Source organism: Sebastes fasciatus, chromosome 6, assembly GCF_043250625.1.
Source record: "Sebastes fasciatus isolate fSebFas1 chromosome 6, fSebFas1.pri, whole genome shotgun sequence".
Classification (NCBI taxonomy): Eukaryota; Metazoa; Chordata; class Actinopteri; order Perciformes; family Sebastidae; genus Sebastes; species Sebastes fasciatus.
Window position 1 is genome coordinate 15,724,092 of NC_133800.1, and position 26,514 is coordinate 15,750,605.

Genomic DNA, 26,514 nt, shown 5'->3' on the forward strand with positions numbered 1-26,514 from the left:
TAGTATTTCCTCAACAGATCTCAACATGGCTGCTGGGTCACAAACTTTCTCATTTTACAGATAAACAGTACACTACAAGATGTTCCTGAAAACATATGAGTCGAGAAATAGGCATTACAGTAACAGAATATGGATTAATATTTGATCAGCGCTGCCTGGTTTGACCCGAGTGGCAAGGCTCCAGCTCGGCTCTGATTGGTTGTTTTCCTCCTGTCTGTCAAATCTTGCAGATGCCATTAGGAACACCTGAGGACACAGAGGCACGTGTGTTTATTTCAGATTACCTGTCTCATGCACTACTCTAAGGATATAGTGACCATTTTATAAAAATAACTTGCTCCATTTCTATACCCACTGCAGCTTTAAATATGAGCTTCATTTCCTGGTTTATCATGTCACCACTACGTGACTGTTTGTTATCGTAAAAGCAGATGCAATCACGGAATTAAAAAAAAAAAAAATCTGCAATAATCCTGTGTGTTTTTATTTCACTGAGGTGACGTCATTGTCTACAGCTGAGACACACAGACACAAAAGAACACAATATAATGAGAGAAAAGCTGCTTTAAAACACTTGTCTTCGATGTAATAAAGTGTCATGCGTGTGGGCGTCAGAAGACATGCTGATGATGATGATGATGATTTCCTCCACCTTGTGGGAGGATCCGTCCACACAGAGCTCACTCGCTCTTCCTCCTTCAGCCGCGATGCATCACTGCAGTCCGGAGGTGTCCTCACACACAGACAGGCTGGAGGCGAGATAGAAGAAGAACAAACCTCTCAGATTTACATTTGTTCGTGTCTTTATAAATATATATATATATCCTCTTCTCGGTGAAACCTGGTCGTTGTGAGAGAGCTGAGAGGATGCACAGCCTCAGACATGGGGTGAAAACCAAGCGGACTGAGTCCAACCTCGGAGCTGAGCGGGAGCATTTTGACAAGCAGCAGGTAAACATATATAGAAGAAGAGTCTGCGGGTTTTAATGCTCACTGCAGGACGGACACCTGCGTCTTATTCAGGCCTGCTGCTGTCTGTCTGTGGCTGCACTGCTGGGACTGTGTGTGTGTGTGTGTGTGTGTGTGTGTGTTCTTGTGCAGCTACCTATGTGAGGACCATTTTGAGTTTTAGACCTTCAGAGTGAGGACATTTTTGGAAAGTGAGGATATTTTGGCCGGTCCTCTCTTTGGGACAGACCTTCAAAGGCCTGTTTGAGGGTTCAAACTTGGTTTTAAGGTCCAGGTTAGAATTAGGTTTAGGTAAGAGTTAGTGTAAGGGTTGGGTTAGGCATTTAGTTGTGATGGTTAAGGCTAGGGTAAGGGCCTTGGGAATGCATTATATCAATGAGTGTCCTCACAAAGATAGAAGTACACAAGTGTGTGTGTGTGTGTGTGTGTGGGGGGTTGGTGCTTACAGTGTATACCGCATAGGCCACGTTTCCAATTAACACCTTGACTTTGATATTTGAATTAAATGTCTTGTCTAGCTACTTGACAAAAAAGTCCAATTACAGCCATGTGTGTGTGTGTGTGTGTGTTTTAAATGTGTATATCCCCAGAAACAGCAGGCTATATTTATCATTATCTGGCCAACACTGCAACTTTTACTTTCAAAATCTAAGTCAAGTGTTTCATTTGTAAAAACAGACAATGATTAGACAAACTTGTTTTATTTCACATTATGTTTCAGAGGCTCAATTGTCAATTCTGCTCTTTTAAGCAAGAAAGACTGAAAGCCAACCATGTCTCTGTATATAGTCCCACCATTCATTCCTCTCTTATGCTGATCTAGTCCTTCCTGTTTGGCCACCTTTCCTTTCCTCCCTTCCATTCTTTCTGTGTCTTTAACATCCTCGTTGTTGGATGTAGAATTTAAGGAAACGGAGAAAAAAAAGAGCTTTAACTTTGTTATATTGCCTTGTGAGAGTAGTTTCCTTGTGAATGTGTGCACTGAAGGAATGAGGTTTGTCTCACTCTTCATGCAACAACAGGTGCTTTGTGGTTTCTGGCTCTCTGCAGTCATCCGCCAAGTAAACTCTTTATACTCTTTACCATCATACAACATACTTTAATGTGTAGACAATATTGTTGAGTAAAGATGAACCAGCTGCTGCTTCAAGTGAAGCACACAGTCTGACTTGGAAATGTGAGATTCAGGCGAGGTTCCAGCGACTAAAGAAGCTGTTAAACAGCTGCCTGGGAGTTCAGGCTTGCAGCACTTTCATGTTTCAGTATTATGCTATCTGAAATGGGCTGAGCTTTTCCTCTGCTGGGTGTATATCCCTCTTGTCAGTGTTTTATTTGCTTTTGAAGCACGTGTAGAGAGGTGGAGCTGAGGTTCTTGGACTCCTGCTTGTCTTTCATCTTGCGGCCTTTTCTCACAAAATAGCTAGAATAAATTATAACATTTTAATCATAATAATAATAAAAAATACTAATTTCTCGTACTCAGTTCCCTCCCTACTGCATGATTGTTGCCCAGAGTCCACTTGTCTAACAATGCAGCATATTTGTTGATTGGAGCAGCAAATGGCAACAAGCAGCCACAGTTTTGGTTTCAAAATGAGGCTGTTGTCTTACTAGTTCCATGCTGTGTGCTACAAATGTCCAACAAGGCGTGTTGTGTGTAAAGGACACGTGTCAAAGTGTTGTTTAAAACTCGCAGCCCATTGAGAATCGAGTGGAACCAGTTAGATTAACTGGTGTTTGAACTGGTTGTTTATATGAATGACTGTCGGGTGCCACTGCTCAGCTAAATTAATCCACTGGGCAACATGCAAATGAAGCAGGCAGTATGAGGAAGACTCCTGATTATTGTACGCCTCCCAATTAGCATTTTAGTACAAGTAGTTTGGTGGATGTGGAAACTAAACTGGTGAACTAGTTGCAGAATGGACAGACTAATCTGTATAAAATGGTGCAACTATTTGGTTAAATAAGTGTCCTTTTAATCTTATCCTTTTCTGTTTAAAAGGCTTCTATGTGCAGGAGGGAGACCCTTTTATTTCTCTATTATATATTCTATATATTTCTCAGTGTCAGAGGTTCTCAGTAATGCTGAGTCATCCAGTACTCTTACTGAAACTCCTGCTGCACCTCCACTCTCTCCTGCGTTCTCTTCTTTATGTCGACCTCGGTACCAAGGTGAAATGTCTCACACAGCGTCCTGTGTGTGTGTGTGTAGTGTTTGCTTTCACTCAGTCCTGTTGCCTGAGTGAGCGCCCATGAGAGAGGGAAGGGGGATGGGAGTATCGGAGGGTAAACACACAGCTACACTGAGTGGGAGTAGAGAGAGATTTAAAAGCACGTTGATTGTTTCACACTTTTAATGAAAACAGGCTCATGTGTTAAGTGAAGACTTTGTTTTAGCTGTGAGATCTTAAGTCGGTGTTTAATGTCAACAAACAAAAAGGGGATTCAAGCTATGACTTCACCTTCAACGGTTTCTATCAAAGTGTTTCTACGCACAGAATGCTCATGATTAAGTATTTTGAGCAGAATAACACATGTAATGCTCATGCATTATTTACAAAAACGTGTGCTCATGATGCCCATAATTTCCTTGTATTTTCACCCAAATAGACCAAATATAAAGTCTTAAACACAGTGCATCATAATACTGTATCTATGTTTTGTGCCGTGGCTTTCATTATGTTAAACCGGCCCTCATAATCATGAACATCATGTGAATCATGAGCTAATTAAGCAGCTCTGCCAACTGGCCAAAAAAACAGTGTCTAGCTTCTAGAGAACAGTTTATCTTTTGTTGAATATTTTAGAGGATTCAGTATTAATAATTAACTTAGACATAACCTAATAATAAGACCTGACCTCTGTCTGTTCAGCCATTCAATAGATTCATTCACTAAGTTCATCCATTCATACTGCCTTTTTGTTGACATATTTCCAAAACTGAAAGTTAATTATCTTCAGTGAGAGTTTTATCTTATCTATGTGAACAGGATTTTATAACAAAAATATAAATATATACAAATAAAACGTATCTAATTTGGCATGAGTCTTTGTATTATAGCTGTTGCCATGTTTGCCTGTGGTTCCAAGGTACCTCGTAATTGCCAAATGGGTGTCCTTTTAATCCATTGAACTTGGTATGGATATGATGTATGAACAATATTTGTTGTTAATTCTACATGGTAAATTCTTACTTCCATGGCAAATGTTTAGCATTAAGAGTAACGTAGAAGAAGATGTGTGGTTTCTGGGCTGGAAGTGTGCTTTTTATATATCTGTTTAGGGACGGATGAGCAGTTAGAAGGAGAACAAAACTAGATATCCAGTGTGGGCTCGTGTGTTAGGATTATTGCCTGTGTTGATGTGGGAGAGGCTGTAGTGGTTTAATTAGAAAAGGAATCAAAGAAACAGTAACAGAGGAGAGGAGCAACACAATAAGAAGTTAAAACCCCACCATTCTGCCTTCTTTTTTTAGAGGGGTAGTGCTGGGGTACAGGGTTTTTTAGGGAGAAATAGCGAGTCGGCAGTAGATGTCATAGAGAAGTGATGTAAATCATCTGAAAGCTGGGAACCTGAATATTAATTTGAGATCAGCTCAGCACTGTGTCAAATTGTTTTAGTCATAAAGAAGAAATAGAAATTAATTAATAAATGAATTAACTAATTAAAATAAATTGTGAATGTGAATAAGGGTTAAGAACATTATGATAGAAGTATGTGATGGCCATTTCCATGCTCACTTACGTCTCATAAGTTGTTGCAGCAGTGTTTTGGTTGATGCCATTTGTTACAAAGATTTGGTGCTAAATTGAACCATTTTTTACCACTTGAGAATTGATAAAAATTATCAATAATCCCTCCAAAATACCACATTAAGACACCAAGACCTTGAGGAACACCATAGAAAAAGCCATGCTGTGATTTGATATAAAAATCTTTTGACATTTGGAGATTTCTGCAAGAATTGCATTTTTTTGTGATTAGATGGCGAGCACTTCTGTTCTGGAAACTGCTCAGAAACCCCTTTATTGTCAATCTACCTAGGAAAGTCATCCATCCTCTGAATGCTCTAGGTCTCTAGTTTGTGGCTGTAAAGTTTCATGAGGCTGTGATTATCCTAGAGGTCACCACAGGTCATTTTATGCAGTGAGGTCAAGTTTAAAAAATGGCCTCACTACAGTGAAATGGCCACTATGGGGACTAACATCATCACACAGGAATACAGTTAGCCTCATTGGATCCACAAGAGTCTCAGCTTTACATTGATACCCAATTATGTAATTATTTATTTATTTATACTTATTTATTAGTTATTTGTGTAATTCCAAGACTGTTTAGGGACCCCAGTATGCAGAAATATTCAAATACACCATTTTCGAATAGGTGGAAATAACACATTTGTACTGCATTCAAATAACTGCACTTTTGACCAAGTTTCTGTCCAAAACTGCATGTGATTATCATAAATTGAGCATGTCTGTAAAGAGGAGACTCGTGGGTACCCATTTAACCCATTTCCATCCACATATCTTGAGGTCAGAGGTCAAGGGACCCCCTTGAAAATCGCTATGCCAGCTTTTCCTCACCAAAATTCAGCGTAACTTCGTAGCATTATTTAACGTTCTTCCTGATAAGCTAGCATGACGTGGTTGGTACCTATGGATTCCTTAGGTTTTCTCGAGCCCGCTACAACCGAGAAAGATCTGAGAAAGAATATTAAATTTAAAAAAGGCGTGAAAAGTGATTTGAGGAGCATTTTGAAAATTTCTTGTAAATCCAAATGTTCAATGAAAATGGTGTCAAGAATATTTCACACTTAACGTTGCATTTCCTTTGTTGCTTGTGTGACTCACACTGTCACTGCTTTCAGTGATTTTAATACGCTGGTCAGGTGTGAGCATTCTTGTTAGCGCTACATGTAGCTAATAGGTGTGAACTGCATGTGTCAAAGTCAGTTTGTGACCTTGTCAGCCAGAGTCCCAGCAGCAGTCTGTTGAATTAAGCTGATAAGGACCTGCAATAAGTGCTCTGGCCTGGGGGCATTATGTCCAGTGAGAAGCAGCTCAGGTGTAGCGCTGATGCTTTGACTTCGTTAACTTCATCTTCTGTGCCACACCAGGATGTCCAAGCACATGGACACGCTGCTGAAAGGCAGAGATGACAAGGCAAGGTTGGAGGTATGTCTGCAGCGTGGAGGATGTAGAGGCCGTGGATAGAGGCTACAGTAATGCTAGCTGGCAATAGACCTTATGGCAGGCCCCGGGGGATTAGTACAGGCTTTCCCTCCCTCTCACTTCTCCTCTCTGCTGCTCAGAGGATTTACTGACGCTTGAGCCAGATGCAGCACAAACTTGTTGTGCAGTCGACAGTGTCAGCATGTCTGGAGCACTCGGACAGAATCGCTCTGTTAGTAAAAAGTTTGGATTTCATCTGACTTACCTTTTGACCATGACATTAAGGAAATGGTATCGGTGTTTGTGTTAGTGTGTGACCTGGGTGTAGGTTGATGTGAGGCTTGATAGTGAGACTTTGTATCATGTGTAGTTGGAGCCTTTCTCAGTTATGGTGAAAAAAAACCCAGTAAAATAAGTTGTTAAATTTGCAGGTAATGAAAGAACTATTTGATTAAGTAGATTAATCGATCGGATAAAACATTTGATTAAGTCACCTTGAAGAAATTATGATTGGCATTTTAACTGTTTCTGATGTTTTATAGACCAAACGGTTAATCAAGGAAATAATAGGCGGATTAATCAATTATTAAAATAATCATTAGTTGCAGCCCTACTAGTAATTGAAGGGTTTACTACAAGGGCTGCACCCTATTAGTCGATTAGTCGTCTAATGGGTCGTTTTGGTCTTAGTCGACTTAGATTTCTTTAGTTGATTAGTAGTTTTTTAATGCTTTTTTTAGAGCTGCAACGATTAATCGATTAGTTGTCAACTATTAAATTGATCGCCAACTATTTTGATAATCGATTCATCTGTTTGAGTAATTTGTTGAGAAAAAAAGTCTAAATTCTCTGACTCCAACTTCTTAAATGTGAATATTTTCTGGTTTCTTTCCTCCTCTATGACAGTAAACTGAATGTTTTTGAGTTGTGGACAAAACAAGACATTTGAAGACGTCATCTTGGGCTTTGGGAAAAACGGATTGACATTTTTCACCATTTAATAGACCAAACAATTAATCGTTCAATCCAGAAAATAATCAACAGTGAAAATAATCATTAGTTGCAGCCCTACTTTTTTCATGCTGAATAACCTATTTCCAAGAAACCTATGAGCACATCTCTGGTAATCACGAAGTGGTGCTTTTGTGTGACTCTTTGTGGAGAAACTTTTACAAATCTGTTGATTAAATCCTCTAATCGATTAGTCGACAAAATTGTATGAGTGTTAGTCGATGAGTATGAGTTTCTTTGGTTGAGGTCGGCCCTAGTTGCTACTGTAGTGTGGTCCCCATGCAGCCAGAGCCCATTACTTCGCCAGTAGCCTTGAGCAAAGGCATCTAAGGGTATGTACTCTAAAGTGCTCCAATGAGTGACACTGAAATCACCTATTGTTTCCCAAAAAGCTGCAATACAGCACACTAACAGCAGTGCATATTGTGACAGTTAACTTTGTGCAGTATTTGGTCACCCTCGCTCTCTCGTCCTGCATTCGGTGTCCTCCACCTTCCCGTCCCTCGCTCTCTCGCTGCTCTCTGACTGACAGCCATTCTGAATGTACCATGAGAGTCTCCCTGCAGCCTCCCTGCTCAGCGGCCATCTGTTGAGGCCTCAGTGCCAGTCTCTGTGTGCCAGAGCGCGGCCCCTATCCAACCCAATCTTCTACCCCAGCTGTCGGCCTTCCTCCCCCAACAGACCCCTCATTGTCACACAGGCCTCCATGCTAGCCCGCTGCACTTGCCCTGTGTAAACGACGAGCTAGCAGTTAATTTGCGTCAGAAGCAGGCGGGTAGGCAGGCGGGCGGGAGGGAGTCTCCTATTAACCAGTACACCCCTCTCTCACTCTGAACGCCACAGTAGCCCCTCTGTGCTTTGTTGTGTGACCATGTATGTTTTGCTGGTTGTGTGTGTGTAGACTGGGGTGAGCGGCGACTCCCTGGTTTTGTAATGTATTAAAGAGGCTTTTATAGGGTAACGTGGGATTAGGGGCCTCGGCTGCCACTGATATGTGATTATGTTTCAAACAAAGATGTGACATGGATCTCTAAGCCTGTGTTTGAGGGTAAGACCAAAGAGCCAGAGTCTTATGCTGATGTCATGTACTGGTATGTGCAACTTCTACTACATATTATGGTTACACACTCATGTTTAAGGAGCGTTTTTGTGCAGCAAGATACTTTGGGAAGAGAGGCCGAGATTGAAGATGTTGCTGCTTTAATGCTTGAACTCTATGTTGGATTAGTCTTTTATGTAATACTGTGATCGGAAGCTGGCACCATAGAGATACTGTGTGCCTCAATAGATGTGTTAAAAGGAGCAGATGTGCATTTTGTGTTACATTTCTGTTGTAGTTTTTCCTATTTTGGTGCAAATTGGTAAGGATTTGACTCAAGTAATCACAGTTAAGCATGTTGGGAGAATTATAAAAAAAATAATGTGTATTTTTCCAATTGTGTAAACTGCACCCAGCAGGTTTTAACAAAGACTAGCAGGTCTGGTTGATTGCAACACCTCAGTGGAACATCATGGGACTGTAGAGTGAGTTATTCTCTGGCGCGTTGATTACTTTTCCAGCGCACTTCCCTCAAACAAAACACAGCAATGACTTGTGACTTAAGGCGGGGTACACCACACAGTTTTTAAGCCTGATTTAGCTGTGGGTGGTGTCACAGTTAGTCCAGGGTAATTGTGCTGTCTAGCAGCAGCTCTGGTCATTACGTAATGGTTATGTGTTAGTGAGTCAATGTTTCAAATCTCTCTTATAGGATCCCAAAAAGCAAACATCATGGTCAGGCATGTTTGATTTGATAAGAGATTGTTCTACATTCCTCAGTCGACATGCAGTCGGGCTCAAATTGAAACTCGTTTTAGTGGTTTATTCAAATTTAATTTAAAAGACATCTTTGGCTTGCATCAAATTTTGACTACAAGCTTTCCTCTTTGCAAATCACAGCCCTGAGCACAGCTGCTGTACGCCATTATCGGTTCCATGGTTATGTCAGCATCAAGATACTGTGTGAAGAAATGCATTCTTGTGAGTGAAGGTTTTCCATGAAATCCGACAGTTTGTTTTCAGACTTGTGCAACAAAAAGCGAGAATTGTGTGTGTGCATCAAGGACAGCAGAAGATACAGAAACTCTGTAAATGACATTTTCAAGTCTTTTCAAGGTTGCTTTGCTTATGATTGAAAAAGCTTGTTATTCAGTTGGCCTTGGAAATAATGAATGAAAGAATAACATACACTTCAGCTCAAGAGGAATTTTTTTATGGATATTAAATTTATTTGCAAATTAGATTGTTTCTAAAAACTAGGGCTGACCTGAATGCTTCGGAGCTTTCACTGTTGCCATGGTAACCATCCTCCAAATTCGTATTTGAATGCTTTATTTTTTTATTTTATATATATATATAAGATAATTAATGATATGTAATAGTAATGTATAAATCCCAAAATAGCCCATGAAATAAGGAATAATCCCAACAGCATTATTCATTATTCATATTCAGCATTGATTATTATTAGTTATTCTCAGACGGATATCACTGTTTATTGTATGTAGAGGTGCGTGTGTGTACAGTAGTGCGGCAGTGGCACGTAAACCGGGGAGATGTAGACAGACAGACAGAAGAACATGTCAGCCTGCTGCGCTGCGTCACGCCACGCCGCGTCACGCCACGCCGCAAAACTTTGAATAACTTCAAATGTTTCTCATCAAAGCTCCGAAGCCCAAAAAATGGTACAGCCCTACTAAAAACATTATAAAAGTTGTGCACGGTCAGTAACAAGACAGCAACCCTAGAGCTGGATTCAATGTCTTGCTCAAAAGCACTTCAGTAGAGTGGCAGAAGGATTAATAATAATAATAATATTTTTTTTATATAGCACCTTTTTAATTACAAAGTGCTTTGACAGACAAAGCAAGCAAAAGCAGGCAATATAACAACAAAAAGCCAAACAGTGAGGCTAAACAAAAGCCAGACAGATAAAACAGTACAATAGATAAAAAAAACATATCAATTAGGAGTAGAACCCTCCCAAGTAAAGGATTGCTTCCTCAGTCTCTATGCTATCATTTTATTGGCACAAAAGGGGGATGACTATGTGAAGAGCACTCTAGTGTAACATGACCACACCAGGCAGTTATCATATTGCTTTTGTATAAGAGGTTCATTGAATTAAGTGAATGTCCATGGAGAGTGGGGACACACTCATCCAACAGACTAGAGATCCAGACTGTGTGTGTTTCTGTCTCTACCTTCCTGCTCCTTTTCAGTGACACTTGTTTTACCTGCTGGACAGGTTGTTGAGCAGCTCGCTGTGTGCCCTGCGGTTCTCTGTGATGACACTATCAGGAGGATCATTTATGTGATGGTATCTTTGGATGCAGGGTTTGTTTTCTCTGAGCTGAGCTCCCATAGATGACAAGGCATAAAGCTAAACACCACTTCTTTTCCGTGGTCACTTTTAACTTTAAGTCAGACTGAGTTTAACATCACAACCATTCATAAATCTAGCTGCCAGTTCATGATCAATTACTGTCTGTTTTTGGTCAGTTAAAATCAGGCTAACCATAAGGTGAGAGCCGCTGTGTGTATACACAGTGCAGAGTCATTGTTTCTCTGATTCATTCCTGTCATTGCAGTGCAGCCTGTTTGACTCCTGGTCTTTGTTTAACTTCTCATGACTTATGTATTTGTTGTAATGTCTATTGTAAGCCCTACAACCGATGGTTGTGTGGGCGGAGAAGCAAGCTGTACAAGATTAACTCCTCTCCTCTCCTCTCCTCTCCTTTCAGCTGAACAGCATCAGCAAGGCCATCAACTCCGCTGAGACGCCTGTGAAGGAGAAACATGCACGACGTATCCTTTTTTTCTTTTTTAGATCAGTAGTGTGTGGAACTGCCTTTAGGCCACATCTTGTAAGGTCGTTTAATTGTAAGGCATGTATATCCTATTAGTGTCACTCTTTTTGGACAGACAGTTGATATTTTGTCATTGTTTACCTTCATAGAGGGAAACATGTCAGCACAGTTGAAATTAAGTCATCATGAAACAGCATTTTGGGAGAATGTTTAATCTCTAATTTGATGTATTTCCTGTTTGAACAGAATATTAGGAGAAATAGGTGTATATCGTGGAAACCCAGCTATCAAGAACATGTCTGTTTTCATTTCATTGTGTGGGAAATGATACATGTCGTAGGTGGAATAGCCAGCTGCAGTCCTTTTAATAGTTTGTGCTTCCGTAACAACACGACAACAGGAATTATCCTGGGCACTCACAGGGAGAAGGGAGCCTACACCTTCTGGTCCTACGCTCTGGGCTTCCCTCTGGCCGGCAGCTCCATCCTCAGCTGGAAGTTCTGCAGCGTGCTGCACAAAATCCTGCGGGACGGACACCGCAATGTACGCCACCAAGTACCCTTCTCTCACTGCCTATTACTATCTATGACACCAGGGAGATGTTATTAATAGAGTGGAGTTGTTGAGTGATCAAATACCAGACTGTTGCAGCATCATGAGTTCAACATAAAGCTTTGTTAGTGTGATGAAATCTACATGCAAACTTTTAACTGTGGAACATGATGTGATTATTAACATAATCTTGTCTTTCACTTGTCAATCTAATCTTTTAATCTGTACTTTAACACTTTGTCTGAAAGACAAAAGCCTCATATTTATTTAAATGTGACGTCTAGAGTTGTTCATTCAAGCTGTCACCTCCTCAGGTTCTACAAGACTGCATGAGGCATCACAGTTCTCTAGTTGAAATTGGGAAACTATGGGTGAGTCTTTGCATCTTTTTTATTAATTCTTAATTTATAAAGTTAACTGGATTTCCCGTTAACGCTGAGATAATCCCCCTTCAGTGAGAGAAAAAGAAGCTTCAACTTTACGAGATAGATTAAAAAAAGAGATTTTTCTCATTATTTGTGCTTAGTTGTTGTTTTTCTAGATGACGTTATACAAGTAATAGTATTATTTTCAGTATTATTGTTGTCATGATTATTATTACGGTTTTTAATAATTATTATTCTTTTTATTATCTATTATTATTGATTCTATCATTTATGTATTCTCTCTCTCTCTCTCTCTCTATATATATAGATATATCTATATATATATCTATATATATAGATATATCTATATATATATCTATATATATAGATATATATATATATATAGATATATATATATAGATATATATATATATATATTATTCCGTATTTATTTATTTAACTTTTTTTACTTATTTATTTATCTTTATTTTTGAAGAGTGTACTTCTTGTGTCTTTTGACATTATGTTTGTTTATTTGTTTATAAGGAAAAGAAGCATGGCAATACTATTTTTGCCCTCTTGGAAAAATGATGCTACACAATAAAAACATTTGAAACAATTCTTGCTTCTCAACTCCTGTCTTTTCCAGAGCAACCTCCACGACAAATATGGACAGCTGGTGGCTCTGTATAGCAAGCTGCTCTGCACTAAAATGGAGTTTCATGTGAAGGTAAGAGCATCCTCTGTTGTATGTCACACCACGCGGTATGTTACCAAGATGCACATAATGTGAATGGCACTCAACCTCCTAAAATGCACCTCTGCAGCATTCAGATATCCCACCGAACCTGGAGGCCACAGATGAAGTACTGGAGAAGTGCGCAGGAACCGACATTAATAATGTGTGAGTTTACAAATACTGCAGGAAGTGACTTTTTTAAGTTTCTGTTTAGCCTTAAATCATCATCATAATCAGTCATAAGCACAGCTGCTGCCACCCAAACGAGTTTAAAAACAAAAGTGTTCAAGCCCTGCTGCTCGTTTAGTTCCACAGGCTCACATCATCATTGTTTCTGAGTGGGGCCTCTTTTCTGTCTAACGAAGGTATCAACTTCTCTCCTGCAGGTTCCAGCTCACAGTGGAGGTGTTTGATTACCTGGACGCAGAGCTGAGGCTGGCCGAGACAGGTGAAAAGAAAAAACCCTTCCCTCCCACCTTTCCCCCCATCCTACTCTTCCAAGGATGAGAAATTTGAGCTACAGTCGAAGGCTGCGACCTGCTGACATTATCTATTTATGTACAAAAGCAGGGAACCCTTTGAAGAAGGGTTATTGTGAGCAACTCTTATCCTGCCGGTTTCCACAGACTGTAGTCCATTTCTTTAGAAAGTGATTTCAATCACGTGGTCCAGTTTTAACTCTTGTCCTCCTGTGTTTCCTGAATTTGTTTAAACTGATGAGGAAATGCCTTCAATTAGAGGACATTATGTTGATTTCCTCCAGTGCTACTGTAGTGGTATAAGCTCCTCCCATCATGCCTGCAGGGTGGAGGATCACGTCTCAAACAAATTTTGCAGCTGTACTGTGAAAGACGTGTACTTTGTAGGTGTACACACATGAATTCTCAGTCTCAGCACTATGTTTTAGAGTCATTGACACAAAACCTCCTTACTAATGTTTGCATGTAGCTGGAAGTATGTGTTGCTACCTCAGCGATAAGCTGTAACAAGAGAGCCGAATGTGAAAACTAACTCTGCAACAGTAACCGACTCAATGGAAGACTGCACTTTATTTAATCACCGGTATCTGCACAGAAGATGACTTACAGAATGGGTAAAAGTACAGCCTATGTTTGCACCACAAGAGGCCTTTATCAATTCCCCATTGAGGACTAGACATAGGAATCAAGTACACAACAAAATGTTTGGTAAGTGACGGTCAAAAGGGATGCTTAACATGTACTGTATGTTTTCTGTCTATCTCCCAGTGATCCGACAGCTCAACACATCCATCGCCATCTCCACTCTCACATCCGGCCAGTGTCGGCTGTCTCCACTCATCCAAGTTGTCCAGGACTGTAGTCACCTCTACCACTTCACCGTCAAGATGCTGTTCAAGCTGCATGCCTGTAAGAACAGTTCCCTCTTTGCCTGTAAATTCTGGGATAAAGTTGTTAAATTTTAACATAAATAAAGCAAGTAAATTATGGCTATAATTCAAACTATTTCCTTGAGATTATTTATGTGTCTCAAAGCATGACAAATTTTGTGCCTTGTCGTGGATTTCAGGTCTCCCCGCTGACACCTTACAAGGACACCGTGATCGTTTCCATGACCAGTTCCACAGGTAGGTCCTCCACGGCTTCGGGCTACGAGTGAATGAGGGTGACGATGGCATCAAAGGGGAGAGAGTCATTCTTGTACCAAAGCAAGTGTGCAACATAATCCTGCCTCACCCGGCAGTGCCCATGCAAATGTGCATATCACTGCTTTCCATCTCCCACCCTTTGTGGCATGTCAGTTGGTGTCACGGTCACACACGCATTTATATCTTTGCTGCCAAGTTCAGAGCGGAGTCTCCAGGGGTTGGGGGCTGATGATGCCATTAGATTCACATGTCTAACATTTATCACAAATCGTGTGGTTTAATTGTTTTACCCTAATGCTTCATGTGGTGTTTTAGTACAATGACACAGTTTGCCATACCTGCCATATTAACCAGTTGTCCTTTTCCCCACAGCCTTAAGACCTTCTTCAATAAAGCCAGAGACATGCTGTACTTCAAGAGACTGATCCAGATCCCCAAGCTGCCTGATGTAAGAGCTCAGAGGGATGGGGAGAAGGGGGATGACTTCAGTACTGAGTCACAGCCTCCATCTTGGATGTCAAAGACTTTACTATAACCCTATTACTGCTATTGTTAGCTACAAACTGGAGAAATTAGCTTATTTACGTAGACAGCTATGGGTTTTTGAAACTTGCCTTTCCTATAGTCAACCATAAATAAAACGATAACGTACTGTTACAGGTTTAACCACCTTTTGTCTGTCTCCTTGTCAGTCCCCACCTAACTTCCTGCACGCAGCCTCACTGGCCAAGCACTCGAAGCTGGTGGTGGTCATCCCTGATGAGTACGAAGCAGAGCAACAAGATGACGATGATGATGAACCCGAGCCGCTCATCGAAGTCAGCGAAGTCTCAACACCCATCGTACAGTCACAGCCACCGGTATGGCACATAAGTCACAGATGCATGCATGTATACAGCCGCTCACACAAGTAAGCAGCACTTTTTCACTTATTCTTTTACTTTTTTTCAGCAACTGGACATATTCGATGAGACATTTGGACCTCCAAATGGAGGCTTTGATGACCGGTGAGCCTCGGTGTTTTTCACTGTAACCTCTGATTGTCAATCAGACTATTTGGTTTCAGTGTGCCGTCTGTGTCAGCGCACTATGACTATGTGTTTTCTGTCCGGCAGGGATCTCCAGATTGAGAGCCTGAAGCGGGACCTGGAGTTGTTGAGAGCAGAGCTGGAGAGAGTCAAAGCAGAGGTAAAGAAAGGCCTGTTGGGACTGAATCACCTGTTTCCGGCTTGTTTTGTGTGCACAGAAGAGGTGTGACAGTAGAGAGCATTATTATTATCTGGGTCATGTGTTGGGTGGATGCAAACGCTGCTCCTGGAATGAGGAATGTAGCAAGTAGACTCTGAAGGAGACGAGGGTGTCCATTTGAGGTTTTTGACGTCACTGATGTGATTCCAGCTTGCAACCTATTTTGCTTTTTTGCATGTCATCCCTCCTCTCTCTGCTGTGTCTTGTGTTTTTCTATTGCTACAAAAGCAGACAAAGTAAAAATATCACGAGATAAGTTCAAGAGATGAGCTAGTTGTGTTTGTAAAAATAAATGCATCTTGTGAGATGAAAATTTCATGATTGTCATGTTGAATATTGAACAAACTGGATGTTTATGGACTCCATTAGATTATTCCTAAAGTCTCCCTTTCCCCCTCCTGAAGGCTCAGCGTTACATCACACAGCTGAAGTCCCAGATCAACAGTTTGGAGTCCGAACTAGAAGAACAGCGTGCACAGAAACAACGTGCTCTCGTGGAAAATGAACAACTGCGCATGGAGCTGGAGGCTACGCGTCGCCGAAACGCAGAACACGAGAGCTCACAGGCCTTCTTCACTGAAGCAGACAGTAAGACATACAGTCAACGCTGTCTCTCGTATATATGGACAAAATGTGGCATACGAAAACGCTTTCATCTCTCTCCGCTATGCAGAAAGAGCGCAGGCCACCGAGCAGCGGTACAATAAGCTGAAGGAGAAGCACACAGAGCTGGTGGGCAGCCATGCTGAATTACTCCGGAAGGTACAGACAGACTGCAGACCAGTCCAGAGATGTTTGTTCTAAATTAGATGTCAGCACCCGGCTGTTTGTGGTAACACTAAATGCGTTAATGTGCTGACAGAGTGCAGACACTGTGAGGATGCTATCAGCAACCCAGCAGACCCAGGATGAGGTGGAGAGGACCAAACAGGAGCTGTCGTTTCAGGTTGAACGAATAAAACAGGAAGCTGACATGAAGGTTGGTGGTTTTCCTTTTAAGTAAACATGGAGGTGTTAAGGTAGCAGTGCAGTGAATTAATGCTGTTTTGTTGTCACTGTAGCTGGAAGAGCAGAAGTTTGAAATGGAGAGGCTGAAGAGAGACCTGGAGGAGAAGATGGCAGAAATGATGCGCATCAAGGGGACTCTACAGAGCAGTGAGAAGGTGAGTGTTCACCTATATTGTAATGGTGTTTAGCTAATTCACCACCATTTAGTATCTAGAGTTGTTCTGTGTTTGGATGCTTGAGGCATGATGTCACACATTTCCGGATGGACTTTCCTTCCGACACTCACGGCCATCTGCCTCTTCTGGCTTCTCTCATCTCTCTGTCTCTCTCTCTGTCTTTGCCAGACTTCGGAGCAAATGAACAGCTCGGTGACGGCTCTGCAGGCGGAGAAGGAGCGTCTGATGCGATCTGTTAGCGAGAAGGAGGCAGAGCTGTCGTCTCTGCGGCAGTCTGCGCAGTTGCAGCAGTCGTCGCTTCAGCAGGAGCGAGAGAGGAGCAGCAGGGAGCTGGTAGACCTGCAAGGCAAACTGCAGGAGAAGGTCAGTCAGGACGGTTGAGCCGAGCTCAGCAGACAAGTCTCCACTCAATACATTTTGCTATTCAGCAGTATTTTGGCTCCTTAAGAAAAAGCACGTTATTTTTTTTATATCCCTGGTATCACATTATAATCATGAGCAAATCTTAAAAACACATATTTTAAAAACACTGACTTTTACTGGACATATGCCGAGGGTGACTGTGCATATTTGTACAATGGCTATCTTTACATGAATTGCAATATTATAATAGTAACCCTAAGAAAATACTTCCAATCCATTAAATATATTGTAATGTAGAGGTTTTTTTTTCAATTTTAGTCAAATTATTGCCATGCAGTTTAGACTTGTACGGTACAGTTTAAACCTAATCAAACTATGACTCACAATCAGTTTTTAAAGCATTTTAGAAAACATGCTGTGACAAATAATGGTGTACAAGCTGTCTGATGACACACACTCCACCATCTGATTCTACCATAATTAATAGATGAATAGATAAAAGGCTTTTTGCTTGTTTTGTACAAAGATGGCCACAAGGATAGGCTATACCGTGGCGACGGTATGAAGGAAAGACGGGTCTGAATACTGCAGGAGAAGTGTGCAGTGGTGTAATCTGGAGTCTTCACTGATTCAACAGGCTTTGCTCTGCTATGCACATAAACATGTAAATGAACAGAATAGTGCTCCAGGGATGACTTTTTTTTTAGGCCAATCAGGAAGTTAGCTTCACATTGGTTCCCTTTACAAAAAGCCGATGGGATTTTTCCATTGTGTTTTGGATTATTGCAGAAAATAAGCTCTGTGGCAAACAAACGTTTATGATGCTTACACGTTTTGTTCAACAAGATAATCTTCACAAATAAACACCATTTTATGAATTTTTAAGTGTGAATGCAATCGCCAGAAGTAAAAAGCTAACGTTAGGCTATAAACAAACTACACCGTGGTCGCATGAGTGCGAGTATACACAATGAGGCTGTGAAGGCGACGAGTCTGCGTGATGACGTTTGGAAGTCTCATTTAGCCACTTGTTAGCAACCGCCTTTTTTAGGACACATAAAGGATTCAAAATTCAATGTCGTAGAACAAAATGTTAAAATCCCTTCAGCGTGTGTTAACCACAGACCTTATTTCAGGGATCTAAATAGAAACCCATTTTAAAAAAAATCATTGACTTCCAGATGAGGGGACCGGAAGTGCTAAAATGCTTACTTGTTTCCAGGTTTTAAGACTCATTCCTGCACCACTCAATAGCTTGAAGACACTCTATGAAAAAAGCTTGCATAAATCTTCTTGGAAGAAGGCTGTCATCCATGTCAATGTGAAACAAGCCATAATTTTAGTTAAAAAGAAAACGTGTATGCAACAATTTTGGATGAATAAAGTTTGACATAAGTTTGAAGACTTGTCAATTTTGAAGGAATAAAGCAGAATGTGGGTGTACATGGATGCATTTGCATGGAGAAATGTGCAAATCTTTTATCTGGACGTCCTGCTCTGTACTGTACTCACTGCACCTAAATGAGGGCAATAAGGATGATGAAACTGTATTATGCAGATATCAAGATTGGCTGTCAGGAGATATTCTTATACAAAAATCAAAAAACTAGTTTATGTATGCCAATATAATTCTCTTGTCATCAACAAGTATTAAATCTAACTTAGTCTTAAATCTTTTGAATGTGTATTTGTGTGTGTGCATGTAGTCGAGTCAGGAGGAGCAGCTGAAGCAGAAGCTTCTGGAGGAGCAGTTTGCTCTGCTGCAGGGAACTGTCACAGAGGCTGAGAACATCATTCAGGACGCCGTCGCTAAGCTGGATGATCCCCTTCATATACGCTGCACCAGCTCTCCAGGTCAGACCACTACTGTTACTTCCACAGACATAAACTGAACAGATTAACAACAAAGTAAGAGACGTGTGTGACCGACCCTAGTTCGACCCCTTATTTTTTCAATCCTCTGTTTGTCCTCCAAACACAGATTACCTTGTGAGTCGGGCGGAGGCGACGCTGGGCTCCGTAGACAAAGTGAAAAAGGGCCATGCAGATTATATAAGTAACATGGGGGGTGAGTTTGCTCTGCTTCTGATTCAACACGATCCTGCTGACCTCATGACAGTTTGTTTCTGGTTTGTTAATGTGGCGTACTGCTCTCTGACTGTATGCTCTTGTAAGCAGATGCTGGAGGACTGCTGAGGGCTCTGACCCAGTTCTCCCACTTGGCTGCGGATACAATCATCAACGGCAGCGCCACTGCACACATGGCGCCCATTGACCACGCAGACCGTAAGGGATATCTGGATTACCTCGTTGACATTACACTAGTTATATTAATATTTATTACTCAGGCCATTCATCCACATGTAAAGCTACATCTCTGTTATATATATTGATATCTTTTTTTATTTCAAACCTCAACTTTAAATGCTTCAAGCTGCATTATGTCCGATAGTTGATCACTGCCCTTTTACACCCAACAGGACTGACGGAGAACTGCAGAGGCTGTGCCACTGAGAGTCTGCAGTTCCTCAAGGACCTGAAGGCCAAGAACACCCTCCTGAAGGCAGACCCGGCCGCCGTCCGCTTGATCATTCAAAAGATCCTGTACTTGGGCCAGGTGAGAGACACCAACACAGAATATCTGTATTCTGTTTTTATTAAATTAATATAAATGTGTGTGGCACTGTGGTGCAGTGGTTGTGTGTCTGTGTGGAGGTTGCATTTTCTCCCTGTGTTCGCGTGGGTTTCCTCCGAGTTCTCCAGTTTCCGCCCACCACCACCAAAAAATAAAAATATGCTCAAATCCTAACATGGCAAACTCAAGCCCAATAGGCAACAATAGCTGTCAGTGTGCTGACTTGACTATTACTTGCTCTAAACTGCACGTGATTATCATAAAGTGGGCATGTCTGTAAAGGGGAGACTCGTGGGTACCCATAGAACCCATTTTCTTTCACATATCTTGAGGTCAGAGATCAGGAGACCCTTTTGAAAAAGGCCATACCAGTTTTTCCTTGCCAAAATTTAGCGCAAGTTTGGAGCTTTATTTAGCCTCCTTTGCGACAAGCTGGTATGACATGTTTGGTACCAATGGATTCCTTAGGCTCTCTAGTTTCATATGATGCCAGTATCTTCACTCAAAACTGGCTTTAAAACCGAGTCTGCTACAACCTCCGAAAGATCAAATGCGTTAATGCGTTTATGAAATTAGTAGCGTTAAACAGCAGCCCTAATTATGAGATATGAGTTACAGTTCTGTATAAAAGTATGTTCGTTAAATTAATAAATTTTTCCGACACAGTTTGCCGCTTTCAGACGATTAATGTTAGACAGAAATATGATTATGAATAATACCTTGTCTTCACCTACTCCACCATGGGCAACATCTGTCACCCTGCTCTGTTACCACCACACTGTCTGCACAGTGTGCAATGACCTAATGTAGGTTTGCTGCAAACAAAGCAGCATCATACTGTTTATTTAGAATTGTATTAAGCACTCCTACCACTACTTGTTTCTGGGACAGTGAGGTAAACTTCTGTCAGCAATCCAACACCCACAGGTGATGAGTTGGTCTCACATTAATTTAAAACTGTAAATGAGATGAACTCTCTATTTATCCACTTTATCTTTCGCTTCCGAGGAGGCCAAAATAAATAGATGAAATAGAGATTTTGCTTCTGGCTTTGACTCAATGTCAGTGGGTGTTGGATTACAGATACATTAACTATTTTAGCTTCCCTCTACAAAAAGTCCAAATCCACAGGAAACACCTCCATCTGCCTCCTGAATTATGAACAGTGTAAATGCATCAGTGTAATCTTATGCAGTGTTTAGATTTGGAAATACAATTTGTGATATTGTTGTCATTGGTATTTTTTTACGTTTTGTTTGGATCTCAAATCTTTTTTCTGTATCACGACTTGATAGAGCAATGTTTTAAGTCCTTTCAAATATTGTTCACTTGTATTTTTTTCGTTGTCATTACTAATCATTTGTCCTCTTGTTATATCTAGGAGCTGCGGCCAAAAGGCATGGATATTCGTCAGGATGAGCTGGGAGATCTGGTTGATAAGGAAATGGCTGCAACATCAGCGGCTATTGAGGAGGCGGTCCGCAGGATTGATGTAATTCTTACTATAAGATGTGCTAATATTATCGGTAATGAATTTACCTGTATTATTGTGCAGTGTATCTCTGACAAATGTCATGTATGGTTGTTTAGGAAATGATGAATCAAGCACGAAAGGACACAACAGGAGTTAAACTAGAGGTCAACGAAAGGTTTGTTAATTTCTCAGACTTCTAACACCAACTTCTAACAAGACGCATCATCCTTTCAATAAAAAACAAATTGGAGGGGACTGTTGTAGTCTTTCAGATTTTGAAATCTGAAACTTTAACTGAAGAAAAACCTATGAATCACTTTGTACATTTTGTTCTAACTCTCTACTATTTCACTCTTTTACAGAATCCTCAACAGCTGCACAGACCTGATGAAGGTACTATAGTTCGAAGTGTTTCAGCTAATATACTGCATGTTCTGTACTGCCAGAGTCTCCCCTGCATGTTTCCTATTTCTAATTATCGTCCTAATATCTTGCTTCTCTTCTGTTATCATCCACTCCTCCGTAGGCCATCCGCTTGCTGATCATAGCGTCTACAGACTTGCAGAAGGAGATTGTCGAGGGTGGGAGGGTGAGTCACACTCTTCTAATTTTGAATCCAAAACTGGCAGATTGGCTTTGTTTGAGTGCAACAGCTTTTGTTTCAAACCGGGAGCTGCTCTGCTCCATTCAGAAAAAAACAACAACCAACAGGACTAACAGTACTATTGTTTTGCTTGTTCAGGGCGCAGCCTCCATTAAGGAGTTCTACGCCAGAAACTCTCGCTGGACTGAGGGACTCATCTCTGCTGCCAAGGCTGTGGGATGGGGAGCCACAGAGATGGTGTAAGTCATACAGGACATTACATCTTATCAGTGGTGGAATGTAACTAAGTACATTTACTCAAGTACTGTACTTAAGTACACTTTTCAGGTGCTTGGACTTTACTTGAGTATTTCCATTTCATGCTACTTTATACTTCTACTCCTACATTTTGGAGGAAATATATTTAACTTTTTACTGCACTACATTTGTTTGACAGCATTAGTTACTAGTTACTTTACAGATGCAGGTTATCAATACAAAATATAAAGCATAATCAACAAATAGATTATGGTGTAATATTATGGGTTAAGGTACTCAGTAGTATATAAAGTAGTTAAAATCAGCCCCACCTTTAACAGTTATGGTGATGTTCACATTTAATGCATCACTTATTATAATGAGTAAATGAGTTCTTTTACTTTTGGTACTTTAAGTTTATTGTGATGTGGATACTTGTGTACTTTTACTTAAGTAATGTTTTGAATGCAGGTCTTTTACTTGTAATTGAGTATTATCTTTTACTCAAGTAAAAAAAAAAAAGAGTACTTCTTCCACCACTGCATCTTATATTCTCATATCATTCAAAATGTCATGTTGCATTTTAAACAAATTAATTGTTACTGTAAACAAATGGTATACACAGTATGTGGCTCTTTGGCTTATATCCAAAAACAAGTCATCTCTTGTACATTATAGAGAAAGTTCAGTCTTAAATCTTTTTCATTACAAAGTGCATGTGCCATTAATACAGTATAACAAAAAGATGATTGCAGCTACCAGAGCTAGTTTTTCCAGGGACTTTGCTAGAGATGTTGGATGCAGCTCAGGCACAGTAAATATCTTTACCTGCTTCCTCACAGGGAGTCTGCTGATAAGGTGGTGCTGCACACAGGCAAATACGAAGAGTTGATTGTCTGCTCCCACGAGATCGCTGCCAGCACAGCTCAGCTGGTTGCTGCCTCAAAGGTAATGCTCTAATTTCCAAGAGAAAGACAATGAGATTGTATTACTGTAGAAATATACTACATTGTAACTGAGTGTAACTCAAGCGTTCTCCTCTGCACTCAGGTTAAGGCGGACCGCAGCAGTACGAGGCTGACAGTTCTCCAGAAGGCCTCTCGCCAGGTGAATGAAATGGCAGCTAACGTGGTGGCCTCGACGAGGACGGGCCAGGAGAACCTGGAGGAAAAAGGTGAGCACAATGTGATCTGTGTTCTAACTAGATCATCGTAGACTCTGATGAGCATCTGTCTAATAATTCTAAAAACACTTTTCATGTGCAGAAACCATGGACTTCTCTGGGCTGTCCGTCATCAAGTTGAGAAAAGAAGAAATGGAGTCACAGGTAAGTCATGATGATGGGTCTGTGAGGGGTTTTAAAGAGTGAGGCTGCAAGTGTATGCCTCTTACTTTTGATACTTTATATGTTAGCTACTGAAAACATTCACTCCTCATATTTCTTAATGATTAAATTGAATGATGTAAGTATGTAAGTCTCCAGCTGTCATCTAAAACAGTGGTTCCCAACCTATTGAACCTTGTATGGTGGTTCCTAACCTTGAAGCCACCCCTACTTGCATCTAATAGAAGCTGAGCCCGCCGACATCATCATCCTAAAAAAATTATAAATCCTCGAACAAAGTCCTCAATTTGAATAAAGTGATTCAGTGTATTAAATGAGTCTTTTTTATTAAATCAACTTTCTTTAATGAATAGAACTCGTCAGTTTCGTCAACGTAAATAAAGTGATGGCATCTTGACGGATTCGCCAAGCGAAAGTAGATACATAATGATCTTTTTTTGTAACGACTTAATTAATTTACTGTAATAGTGTTAGAAATAGATTTTTGATATTCTGGTTAAATAAATGTAATTTATGGTGCTGTCAGATTGATGGTAGACCGCTCCGTTAATACAGGTACGGGCCTATTGTATAAATTATCCAGTACGTGTGTTATTATGATTTTAGTTAAACGAGCAAATGTAATTTTGACAACCTCAGAGCAGACTGGCGCACCTCCTGTGCTCTTTAGCGCCCCCCTGAGGGGGGCCCGGACCTCAGGTTGAGAACCACTGATGTAAAACACAGGTCATATCATATTTCTGTGATATATTTATTAATATTGACTTCAGAAAGATACATTTTGCAGTGTGTGTTGGTAAGATGAGGTTCATTATGAGGTTCAGTTGTGATTACAAAGCTCCGCAATCTTATCGCAAACTGGAGGCTACCAATTGAAATTAATATATTCAGCCATAAATAAATTTGCAGAAAACACAGTTTAACACTAAAAGCTTAAATGCAAGCACAAGCTATAATACTTATGTACCTGGTTTATTTTCCCATTTCACATAAATGAGCTTGACCTGCAACTCATTTGACATGGTGGAAGTCATTCATTTAACTAAATATAGCAGGAACAGTTTTGACCATAAATAACCACCTGTTTATTCCCCGCCCCCTCAGGTGAAGGTGCTGGAATTAGAGAGTCAGCTGGAGAACGAGCGTCTGCGTTTGGGCGAGCTGAGGAAGAAGCACTACGAGGTGGCCGGAGTTCCTTCAGAGCCGGTTTCTGAGGGGAACGGAGAAACCTCCTCGCCGGCCCATCCCGCCAACATGTCACCAAAACCCGGCAAGCCTGCTCTCTTTAGGAAACCTACGTTGGCCCAGAAACCAAACGTACCACAAAAAAACCCGGTAAGGGCTGTGAAGAAAAAGCTGTGTTGTATGAAAGAAAATAAGATACGACTGGTTGGTAAATCTCATCTCTTTTCTTCTGTATGTTGCAGTTTAAGTAATGCCTGAGCAGAAGAGGAAAATGCTCCACTAATGGATGGTTGGATTGACCAGAGAAAGAACATACGGTTCCTTTAAGTTGCATGCTGACAATCCTCTGCCTCATCCTGCATCTCACTGTTTTCCTTTCTTTCTTTTTGTTTTTGTTTTTTGCCAAAATGGACCAGAAGCCTGATTCTTGACCCTGATGCCTGTAAGGGATATGCTGTCTTTACCCCTTGTTGTTTTTTTTTAAGATGCATACACATGCCATCCAGGCAGAACCCTTTTTCTATTTTAGTATTTGGCATCAAGAACAAAAAATGGTTAATATTATACTTTGAAGCTGTGTTAAAGTATTTTTTTCTGCATCACAACAATTTTAGATGATTAAGTACTACTGCTGCTTTTAGAATACAAACCTTGATAATAATAACCACAAATCGACAGCATACAGTATATTGTAGTGTGTGTGTGTCAATAGTTAGTTTTCATCAACCTTTTGCACACTACTTTGGACGTTCATAACAGAGCACATCACGTTTTTCTTCATGTACACTGTATGCTATTTATGTTGTGGTGGGCGGTAAAGGAAACTGGGGAATCACATCACGTGCGTCAATGTCACTGCAAAAGTTCTACATACCTCTGGCTTTGCCTTCATGATGGACTGAGTTCCTCTAATGTGCAAAACAGCTTTCTCTCTCAACAGTACAAGATTGTCTCCGAGGCCTTGGAATGTACTGTGTGTGAATCATACCTGTAAAGACATACGGTCTGTATAGGAGCGTGCCACTCGCACCAAGTATAATTTATATCTACACTCATCTCTTGAATGTCCCTTTATTATAGGAGAACCTGGATATCACGTTAAAGCATATAAATAGACTTAATGCTTGCACACAAATATCGGATGTAGGTGTCCTTAATTGTCAAAATTCTTCTTTTAGGCTGAAGATTTAGGGTTAGTTGATGTACAATGTAAAGGTGTTCAAGTTCTCTTTGCCTCTGGGAGCTTTTCATACAGGGTCTTAAAATGCATCTTTTTATGTTCTGTCCTTTCCTCTGTACGAAATGTCTTTATACACTCAGATCTATTAATATATTTTAGTAAAGATAATAGTGGTTTCTCCTTGTAAGAAGTGTAAATGTCAAACAAATGAACAATAAATGTTTGATTTAATGTCCCATTGTGTTACTTTGTCTCTTATTAAGCTTTTTTTTAGGTCTCAAAGATTTGATCAATAATGACATATAATCACACAAAGCACATTCAAGAAGAAACTAAAAGAATTGAATGGGCTTTTTCCCCCAAACAGTATTGAACAGGCTATATAATATTATCTAAGGTTAAACAAAACTAATTTGTTACGCTGGTATGATTAACCATAGTTGACTGTATTTGCAGACTATATCTAAAACGGATGAAAATTATGATACAAATAATAGAAGTATTGGTGTAGTTGGTAGCCAGAAATTAATTAAGTGAAATATTCTATACATATTTTCTTTTCAATTCTCTACCAAGAAATTCACTTACCTTTTATGTTAATACATACATTGGTAATATTTTAATAAATTATTTTTCGCTAAGATTTTATTTGCTTATCATAGGCTGTCTGTACATCAGGTGCTGGGATATATATATATATATTTTACCTTAGTTTTTATTGCAGTTTCAGTAACTTATACAATCATTTTCACATTCTTTCCTACTGTATT

General features: G+C 40.3%; 1 protein-coding gene across 1 annotated transcript; it reads left to right on the forward strand.

The window, feature by feature from the left end:
- Window positions 1-681: 681 nt before the first annotated feature.
- hip1rb (huntingtin interacting protein 1 related b) lies at window positions 682-25,980 on the forward strand. The gene is made up of 32 exons (XM_074637884.1): window positions 682-951; window positions 10,941-11,004; window positions 11,407-11,549; window positions 11,873-11,929; window positions 12,573-12,653; window positions 12,751-12,827; window positions 13,049-13,110; window positions 13,910-14,050; window positions 14,211-14,268; window positions 14,662-14,737; window positions 14,982-15,149; window positions 15,241-15,296; window positions 15,405-15,477; window positions 15,942-16,125; window positions 16,211-16,299; window positions 16,400-16,516; window positions 16,599-16,700; window positions 16,890-17,084; window positions 18,791-18,938; window positions 19,066-19,152; window positions 19,263-19,370; window positions 19,565-19,701; window positions 21,101-21,211; window positions 21,310-21,368; window positions 21,556-21,586; window positions 21,720-21,782; window positions 21,936-22,036; window positions 22,877-22,982; window positions 23,085-23,208; window positions 23,300-23,361; window positions 24,484-24,714; window positions 24,807-25,980. The coding sequence occupies exons 1-32, from the start codon at window positions 868-870 to the stop codon at window positions 24,813-24,815; spliced, it is 3,204 nt and encodes a 1,067-aa protein (XP_074493985.1). The 5' UTR covers window positions 682-867; the 3' UTR covers window positions 24,816-25,980.
- The last annotated feature ends 534 nt before the right edge of the window (window positions 25,981-26,514 follow it).